Raw genomic sequence first — 10,711 nt, 5'->3', positions numbered from 1 at the left:
GTTGGAACTTTTCTCCCTGGCTTCCAATTTTGTATATGGAACTGGGCCAGCTCAATACATTTTGGCACCTAAGTCAAACCAGAAAATGGTGCCCCCTCAAGGATCTGCATCAGGATCTGCTGCCTCTGTGGATCCTGCTGCCTGAGGTGGTCACTTCACCTGGCTTCATGGGTGGTACAGAAAGACATTTTCAGATGGAGGAACATTCAGATCTTCAGTGTGAATAAAATTGGGCTATACAGATTGGCCACATTGGTAAGAAATATGCTCATGATGTCAGTTGAGCTGGACTTCCCAAGATTCTAATCCAGTTGGGTAATACACACAAAATTTGCTGACAGACTGCACAGTTTACTTCTACACATCCATTTGGGTTTTGTTAGGAGTCATATAAGCCACCATGTCTAGTGGCGTGTGAGCATCATGGTTTGAAATGGAATCTGCCCAAGCTGTTTCCTAGACTAGCTGTCAGAAACAGCATCACCCACTAAAGAATTACATTTCATTTTTCTTTGCCTAAATATAGTTTATTGAAAAAGAAAAGAAAAACCAGACCAGTGGTAAAGCTATGCATTTTCTGCAACATTCAGTGCCAAATAAATATAAGCCCGCATTCAACATGAATAATGCAAAGCATCACATTTATGCAAATGCACTTACAGTATCCAAACTAACACAACTTCCATGTTTTATTATGAATCTACTTTTAATTTTTTGGGTTTTTAAAATATTCATTATTTGATATTTATATGGCAAACAGAAATGTGCAGGAAGAAACCATTGAACAAGTAGAAGAGAGGCAGTTGTGAGATCAAGCACACTAAATTCTGTATTAGATGGTGGTCTAGAGTTTTCTTTTATTTACAAAATATAGAAGTCATAGAAAATTTACTGTATGTAGTTCATTCAGAATTCTAATCACAATTATTCATAATTAATAAAAATGCAAAAGATGGCATAGCATATTATAATTTCTTGCTACAAAAAAATCAATTATTCACTCATTGATCACAACAAAGGAGGGGTTTACAAATGTTTGCATAGTAACTTGGAATTTGTTGTCCAAAATGTCACAAATAAGACCCCCTTTTCATAAAACAAATAGTATTGCTCTCCCATTTCCTCCAAAAGTAGGGACAACAGCAATGAGCCATTTTTTATATATTCCAGTCCAAAAAAGGAAGGCTCCATTTGGCCTAAATCTTTATTACCTTTGCAGGACTCTTTTCACATCAAGAAGCTTGAGGACTGGAATTTATCCAAAGAGATAGATTAATATTTGGCTAAAATTGGCAGTACTTTTACATTAGTGGCAAATTGTTTTGCATACACCCTGGCTTGGATTATGCTGTGTGGACATAAAGGTCACAATCTACCTTGTGGATTGTTCTCTTGAGCAAGCCTCATTGAAATGAACATAACAATCCTTTGCTGTGTAGCTCTTGTTAATTTTATTATCTGGGCTTTCACAGAAGGAGTGTGCCTCATGAGCTTATCCACTAACTGTATTTTTTTGTGATCCTTCCACATATCCCTGAGCAATAACTTTAAGGCCCCATCCAGATTTCACAAGATATACTTGTGGGAGTCAGTGGAGAGGGGCCTGTCCCAAAAAAAGTTATCAGTTTCATTCTTACTATCCAAAGTGAAATTGGCAAAGCACCATTCAGAGTGCTGGAGAGGGATGAAAGAGTCCTCAGTCTACAATTTATATAACTTTCCACTTTAAAACATTTCATTATTGTTAGTAAGTCTAGATGAGTGTTGATGACATTCAAAGAATATTTTAAAACTATAATCATGTATAAAACATGTCACTATAAGGCACAGGAATAGGGGAGAGAGTACAGACAAGGAGTTGACATGTGTTATTCTGATACCACAAATGCTAACCAAGTGGTGCCTATGACACACACAAACTGCAGCCTGGGAACAGAACCAAATTCTCACTGCAATGAACTACTGCAATTTGAGCACTGGGAAAATGTAATAACAGTAGTGGTGCTTTAAGAGGAAATGTTGTAAGTCTGCATAGCAAATAATATGGAGTAGAAAAGCCCTGAGGTAGAGATGAATATATTCCCCTGCCCCAATCCAAAAAGACCAGGTCCCCCCCTCTAGTAACAGACATGAGCATCACACATAGGAAGAACACTGACCTAAAGGGACAATTGGTCTGAACCACGCAAAGCGTATTGTTATGGGCACAATCAAGCCAAGCTTAAGCAGTTTTAAGTCCTGCTCATTTCAATGGGAATGTTAAGCAAAGGCTTAATGAAATAAAGCAAAAGCTGGTGAAATAATTGAAATTTAAGTGTTCAAATTTGGCTGGACCTTGCCCCAAGTTTTTCAAACTTCCATGTTGCCATGAGTTAATATTACATTTCTGCCCCTCGCCCCTCAGAAATGTAGTAGCAATATTGGGAGATAGTACAAATGAGTTACAAACAGGTCAAACCTCTGCTTCCTCTGCTTCACTTTTCTTGTGGAAGAGTCTGGAAGGTCAACTGATGCTGAACAAGGTAGCCATCATTGAACACATAAAGTTTCCCATCTATAGGGCTGTAGTTGATACTCTGAATTGTTTCTAGCATTTTATCTAGAGTGATGCTTGTTCTGCCTTCTCTTCCTGTGTTTGTGTCATATGTGTAAAATATTTCCTCCTTCCTAGTATTGATGGGCCTTGTGGCATAGAGCACACCACACACAACAAAAGCATTGGACACGGCTGGCTTGTACTGCCTTGTTTCCCATGTACTGATCACCTCAAGAGTTGTTTCATTAAGTCTGCTAATCACGATATTACCTGTGCCAGCTTCTTTTGAGTAAATTACCCACAATCCATTCTCATCCACAGCAAAATCCAGATCTTGCCATGACACCCCTGCATATGAGAACCGATTGTTAAAAGCAGCATCTGGAAGAGTTTTCTTCAGCACCACAGTATTGGTGCTTAAATCTAGTTTGCTCATATCTCTTGAGCCATGTTGGTTAAAATACATATAGTTGTTGTAAGCAACCATGCCACTGCCCTGGCCATATAGAATTCTAAATTGATTAGAGTATCTGAACAGCAATAAATTATCAAAGGAATCATGAAGTCTATAATATTCCAGGTATCTTCCATCAGTGTTCAGTGGCGCAACCCAATAGAGCTCCTTTTCAGGGTTCAGGGGAGAGGTATATCTTCCCCAGGCACCATATTTGTAGTCAAATCCTCTCCAGTTTAGCTGAATCACAAAGGGCTGGCTGGCATTTGCAATTCCACCATGACTGCAGCTTCCTGAAACCAACCAAAAACAGAGTGTGTTGCACATATGCAGTTCAAAGATTCTGAGTATCTCTGGCAGTGAAATAACTTATGTCTCTAAAATCTTCACCTCTCACCTGCTTTGTGCCCTCAGTCACTCACCACCACTTCCTCACCCTCATTTCTACCTCCCATCCTGCTCTTGGCTAGTTATTACCTCTCGTGTCACAGGACCCTCGCTCCAGACCAGGTGTCTTGGCAACGCATCAGTTTGGAACATATCTAGAGAAAACCTATTGCAATCACGGGGTTTCCCCCCCAAAGATTAAATTAATCATTCCAGGCAAAATTGACTGTAATAGTGCCACTGTATTCTGCTCTGGTCAGACTTCACCTGGAGTACTGTGTCCAGTTCTGGGCACCACACTTCAAGAAGGACACTGACAAACTGGAACATGTCCAGAGGAGGGCAACCAAAATGGTCAAAGGCCTGGAAACGATGCCTTATGAGGAACGGCTAAGGGAGCTGGGCATGTTTAGCCTGGAGAAGAGGAGGTTAAGGGGTGATATGATAGCCATGTTCAAATATATAAAAGGATGTCACATAGAGGAGGGAGAAAGGTTGTTTTCTGCTGCTCTAGAGAAGCGGACACGGAGCAATGGATCCAAACTACAAGAAAGAAGATTCCACCTAAACATTAGGAAGAACTTCCTGACAGTAAGAGCTGTTCGACAGTGGAATTTGCTGCCAAGGAGTGTGGTGGAGTCTCCTTCTTTGGAGGTCTTTAAGCAGAGGCTTGACAACCATATGTCAGGAGTGCTCTGATGGTGTTTCCTGCTTGGCAGGGGGTTGGACTCGATGGCCCTTGTGGTCTCTTCCAACTCTATGATTCTATGATTCTATGACTAAGAGTGTCATGTCCAGAAGGATGGCTGTGTTTCAGTTCTCATATTGTTTTGCAAAGTGTGGATTAAGCAGGTTTGCCTTTAAATGTGAATTCAATTGACTTTATCCACCATTCTGACTCCCAAGCAAACATATTGCTAAAACAGGAGGACAATGCATTCCCAGGGTCAATAGTATTGAAAAGAAATGGTTGTTAACGTAACAACATCAAGCATTTATATAACACTTTAGAGAGTTTCTAGATGGGGGGGGGACCTGTGGCCCTCCAGGTATTACTAAACTACAAAACCCATCATCCCTGACCATTGCCCATTCTAGCTAGGGCTGATAGGGACTGGAGTCAAACAACTCCTGGAGGGCCATAGGTTCCCATCATTGCTCTAGACAAAACATATTACCATTTGGCAAAACTGCTTCTAGGCTGTACTATTTCAGAATGCACAGGAGAAGGGCATGATAGAACCTCCACCTCCAAAAATAACAATAAAAAACACCTGCACATAGAAAACTAGCATGTCAGGTAGAAAGCTAAATCTTGTCCTTTAATATGCAATCCTCTACCTGCAATATGAAGTTGTGGAGTTTAACCTCCTGATCTGATTGTAGTGAGTCTATAAGACAAATGTTACTCAGGGCTCATCCACACTTCCATTTGTTCCTGGGAAAACCCAGGGACCCATGCTTTCTAGACATGGGGCAAGTGGAAGTGTCACCCTTTAGTCACCCTTACAACAGCTCAGGCCAGTGTTGATTGCTATCCCCAGACTATTGATGGGAGAGTTGCCAAATCCAACCCTGAGAGAGTTCACGGTAAGGCAAAAACTGAACTGGGGACTCCCCAACTCACATGCAATCAACATGATCTCAGCTCTTGGCATACCTACACTTCTGTACTTAGAGTTACATATACCTCCATCAGCACAATACAGGAATATAATATGTAGTTTTATGATCCGGGTTTACTGCTAAATATTGTGCCACTTACCAGCTTGCTAAATCAATGGGAGCTCTTTACACAGCAGAGAAGCCACTATAATTTATAGTTTGCCCTTAACTGTCAACACATTATGAATTAGTGCACCTAAATCAGTAATGTTATTTTCAAATTAAATGCTTATTAATGGCATGCATAAATCTGCAACTTACTTTTTAAAAAGCTGCAAAAAAGATATAAAAATGTTCACAGCAAGTTGCAGAGATTCAGCCTAAAATAATTTTTCATGTCATTAAACCAAGCACGGATCTAGCTTCATCTTAATAATTCATGCATTGTTTCATAAATAAAAAACAATCATGTATTCAGCCAAAAGGCTTTTTATGGTACAAAAGAAATAAGATCTTATTTTTCCCCTTAAAGAGATCTCTTTCCTGAACATTTGTTTGTTCTTTACTTATGAAATAATACATGAATTATTAAAGTTAGAAGTGGGTTTGGTTTATTAACATCAAACATTGTTTGAGGTTCAATATCCAGTCTAGGCTTTTCTTTTTAAAAACAAAACAGCCTTTTCAACATGCACACAACATGCACACAAATAGTCAGGGTGGGTTATCCATTTCTTGTACTAGATCTGAATACTGTGTTGCTGTTGAGTTTCTTTAATGTAGGCATACTGAGCAGAACAGGGTGGGGTGGAGTGGAGTAGAAGAAAACAAAGCATCCTCTCACTTTGTAAATATTGGAAGGCATAAGAAATAAATGTACATCCATTATTCAAGCTGTCACTTGTTTTCAAAGCTTGACCATGGGACAGCATGCATGTCAATGCAGGGGAGTTAAGAAATGTTTCACACACAACTAGGGGAATTAGCAGATATATGTTCATATACTTAGTAAACTCCTGTGGTCCCCCACAATATGCTGGAGCCATGCTAGTCTTTCTTTCACCTCAAGTATAACTCACAGATAACGGGGACCCCTCACACTTTCCCATGGCATGTACACAGTCATCAGGAAAAGCTTAGCAAAGCACTTACAAATTTCAGGGAATCTCAGAAGCACACAGCATATTCACACACATGTACCCACAATCCTTGCAATGTTTGAAGGGGCACTAAGAGAGTATATGTGTGCTTTTCCAGATACTGAGGACTGCAGTTCTGGGAGAGGAACCAGGGATCTTTCTTCCCTTTCTTAAACGGCAAAGACTGAAAGTCATTGTGGTGGAAGTGATTTGAGCACAAGCCTTTGCCCTGAAAGACAAATGCTTTAAGTCATCTTCAAGCACTACATTTTGAGCTCAGGAAACCCAAGAGTGGGACAGGCAGCAGGGACATATCCACGAGCTGCATCCCTCTGTCACCTTTCCCATCACCTTTTAGCACAGGGAAAGCAATCTTCTGAAGCAGGGAGACTTCCATACATGCTTTTCAGATCCCTGGACAAACACGGCTCTCAAAGGTTTCCCCAAAGCACAGCAGGCTCCCTGCTTCAGACCACCTTCTGCAAATTGGAAGGAAATGAGCATACTCCTCTCTGGACCCTTCTCACGTACTTGCTAAACCATCAAGGCCATCACCAAACAAAGAAATTTTAAGCACTTTCACTATTTTCAGGAGTCTTTGAAGTAAGTCATGAAAGCTAAAGCAGGATAAAACTGAAATAAGCTTAATGAGATCCATGCTAAAACACTCTTTCTTGCTCTATCCTGAATTGTCTAAGTCTAAGACTTAGACTGCAAGAGGCTTTCATCATAACTTTACATGAAGGGAAAGGGAGAAGGGAGAAGAGGTGGAGACAGACAGGCAGGTGTCACTAGCACATTAGACCGCTTTAGGCAACAGCTTCCCAGAAACAGGACAGGTGTAGGCATGGGCATAGCCAGGGGGCAGGGGGGCATCCGCCCCCGTAAATCAATCAAAATCTCTACAAATCATTACACATGTGAGGTTCTCCCGCCCCTAACAAAAGCCTGCCCCCCTAACAAAAATCCTGGCTACAGCCATGGACATAGGATAGCTCCATTAAGATTCCTACTCAGCCCTGAAGCTCATTGGGTATAGAATCATAGAATTGTAGAGTTGCAGCAACCCCTAGGGTCATCTAGGAATCTTTTGCCTAACATGGGGCTTGAACCCATGATCCTGAGATTAAGAGACTCATGCTCTACCAACTGAGTTACACCAGCAACCATTGGTTACTTCTCAGTCTCACAGGAAAGTATAAATGACATTAGACTTGTAAAACACTTTTTCACATTAGAAAACACTACAGGAAAAAATAATACCCTGCCATGTTATCTATAAGGTGTGTATGTATAAAGAGGGCAGATGCACCTACAAGGCAGTAGCTCCCTTTTTTGAAACAGGTGCACTTGTTCATGGCATTATAATCATGTTTACAGTAGTCAGTGGCCATGCTAGAAGTCAGAGGCATATCAAATATGCTTTTATTTAGCACTGATCTACAGTGAAGTAATTGTGTAGATAAGACAAAAGACTATTTTTGGAGGGGAGAATTGTTAAACAGATGAAAATGTCAATGATTTGCCAAAATGTTCTTCAGAAAATGAGGGTGTAATTCAGTATGCCAAATGCTTTTTTCTTCGTTGGAATGAGCATTGAGTTAGAAATTTGCAAGCAAAATGGAGGACATATTTTATTTTAACATTGCTGCAAACTAGGCTAATCCACTCTATTGAGCACAGCCACAAGAGAAGCTTTACAACAGAGCATCTCACGAGGTGACTTTCTAAAGCTCTGCCATAGCCATTAAACTTTATATAGTCTCATTAGATTCATAAGCTTAGACAGCTTTGGGATTTCCTAGGCACTCTTCACACCCGCCACAAAATATCAAGGAAAGAGAGAGGAGAAAAAGGAAAGCATTGGAATCAGGACAAAAAAATCACCCAGTTTAATACAAACATTATAAATATAAGATGAACCCAAAGCAAATGGAAGCCAAATGGGCTGGCAGATATACACATGGAGCTAAGTTTGCTGGGAGAATGTACTTAACTACCTGCTCTCACCTGCTTCGATGAGTGCAAGGAAGCTGTAAACCCACAAAGCCCCCACCCACTTAGAAAGTAAGGGAAATTACAGGGTCCTCCTGCTCCCCAGCTAAATGGGTGTTGTAGTCAAGTCAGGGACGAATTAGAGATTACATGCAAATGTAGGTAACAATAAACCCCCAACAGCCTTGTTTTAAAATAATATGGAAAAGTAGCCTTGCTGTGGAAGGCAGTAATTTTAAACAAATTAATGGCAGACTAGTTTCTTTTGTTCAGACTTACTCTGACTGCTTTCCCCCATACAGATGTATATTTATTGTGAAAGCTCATCCAGCAACCCCCCCCAAAAGGATGAAAATACAGCTAGTAGGAGAGATTTTTGTGTGTCGGAAAATGACTAGTGCAAAAAGCATAGAGCCCCTCCCCCTGGACACACAACACTGTGACTCAAAATTCAAGTTTTTTTAGCTGTTTCTTGAAGGAGAGTAATGCCCTTTCTGGGCTTCAGAGGTGTTGTTTCAGATCTTTTGTATATGTGTGTATGTTTTAAATCTCTCTCTCCCCAGCCCCACTTGACCTGACAGACAAAAGGGTTCCTCATCCTTCAGAGAGAAAATGCAGCTGCTGCCTGAAAGGCAAGTAAGTTCAAGAAGGTGTTTTGAACAATGAAACTTTGTCTTCCATCACTTCATTTATCCTTCTAGCAAGGAAACAGAAGCATGTGGTGAACAAAAATAATAAGATCTTTCTGAGATGAATTGCCCTTCATACAAAACACGTAACTTTTTTCCTGATCCACTTTGTACCTTATAATCCAGGGACTGTTTCCTGTGGGCCTCTAGATATTATTAGACTACAAATCCCATCCTCTCTAGCCACTGAACACGCACATTAGGACAATGGTGGCTGCAGCTCAACAACACTGGAGGGTCACAGGTCCCCACAAGCATGTAAAGTACCAGAAACTGTCCCATCACAAGGGAATGGGCAGCAGCCGCCTACTCAGAGGGCAAATCCTGGGTCCTGTGAAAATGGCAGCAGAGATAGTTCAGCAGAATGGTGTGCTGTTCACCAGAAGATTTTCTGAATAAGCCCAACTGAGATGAAGGGAGCCGTGCAAGAGCATAACAGAAGCCACTACACTACCTGATGGGTCAGGGGTCCCTGCTAATCTGTGATCATTGAAGTGTCTTCTACACTTTGCCATGGTGATTATCTGAGACTGATTTCCCTTATGGCCCATTTCATTAGCATACTGCAAGCATACTGATAGTGCAGGAAATGTATTTCCCAAGATTGTGATGAGCAGGAGATCACAAAGGCAGTTTCAGAAGAGAGTCACTGCAGAAAGATCAACAAGATCCTCTATTATGTTATGTAGATAACTTGAATGTATTAAATTCTGGCATCAGTGAGTTATCACTGAATCTTGCTACCTCTGACAAAGGTCCCCCGCCTCCAAAATTAGGAGCCATTCTGGAATGTGGTAAGAGTCATTGAGCTAAAGCTCAACGGGTTGGGTAGGGTGGGAGACTCATTCAGGAACTTGCAAGCAATCTGCTTAATAAACTGAAGTCAAAATTTTGACCGTTCTTTGTACTTTTGACCAGTGGGGAAGTGTTTTATTCCAGCATTTTTATGCGTATTTTACCATGTGGCTTCATTTAGGTACCAAGTCATGTCTCAGTGTTTTTTAGAGTTGCAGTCACACACAACCTGGAACAATCTAAGGGGTCGGGAGCCTTTGGTGTTTTTTAGAGTTGCAGTCACACACAACCTAATCATTGTCAGGATTGGTGTTGCAGGCCAAATTTGACAGGTGGGAAAGGCCACCCACTGTCAATCACATGATGTCACCATGCCACCCAGTGCCAGGTGTTTTGAAGTCCCAAACCTTCCAAAATGCTGCTGAAATTGAGGCCTCCGCCTTCCTTTTAGAGTTCAAAAGGGCTTACTTCTGGTTGGTTAGGATATTATTTACTTATTTACTTTCAGAAGCATTTTGTTTCATTGCAAAATGAAGAATTTCTCCATTAATTGTCTGGTCCTCCTCCTCTCTGCTCTTTTTCTCATTCACTGCAAGGAAGGATGAAAATGGCCACAGTGTGACATGCTGAGGGCTGGGCAAATGAATACTAAAGATAATTCATTCACAATATATGTAACAAAATGAAAAGTTTTCAGGAAAGAAGCCTCAGATCTAATTATTTACCCTGCCCTCCAAGAATGGAAAATATGAAAATATACTTCTGCAACATACGTTCCATCATCTAACAAAACAAATACTTACCAGGAGGGATGTAGTGGCTGGTGGTGCTCTGGTTTGTATTCGCTTCACATTCTTGCAATTTATTCTTTAGAGCCAGAATTTCTCGGCGGACTGCAAGGATGTTATGCTTATCCAGCGATTCCAGTTCATTCACCATAAGACTCAAATTCTTAATCTAGGCATATAAAATGGTAGGAGTGACTTTTGGTTATGCTCAAGTTTGTTTTGCAAACTCATTTTTGCTGATATTTTAATAAAGGATGTTACCAATAGTGCAGTAAGTACAGTGGTACCTTGGGTTAAGTACTTAATTCATTCCGGAGGTCCAT

The 10,711-nt window shown here is 40.8% G+C and overlaps 1 protein-coding gene across 2 annotated transcripts in view; it reads right to left on the bottom strand.

Moving 5' to 3' along the window:
- Positions 1–832: 832 nt before the first annotated feature.
- Positions 833–10,711, bottom strand: part of OLFM4 (olfactomedin 4) — a 51,600-nt gene continuing 41,721 nt past the window's right edge. For both annotated transcript variants that reach the window (XM_083448735.1, XM_083448736.1), the window contains exons 5-6: positions 10,404–10,557; positions 833–3,283 (exon numbers count right to left, since the gene is read on the bottom strand). In XM_083448735.1, the coding sequence (XP_083304861.1) occupies positions 2,475–3,283; positions 10,404–10,557 (963 nt within the window). In that variant the 3' untranslated portion in view covers positions 833–2,474. The remainder of the gene's footprint in view (positions 3,284–10,403; positions 10,558–10,711) is intronic.

The sequence above is a fragment of the Podarcis tiliguerta genome (genome assembly GCF_965153285.1).
Source record: "Podarcis tiliguerta genome assembly, chromosome: 7".
NCBI classification, from domain to species: Eukaryota; Metazoa; Chordata; class Lepidosauria; order Squamata; family Lacertidae; genus Podarcis; species Podarcis tiliguerta.
This window is presented reverse-complemented; position numbering and strand designations above follow the sequence as displayed.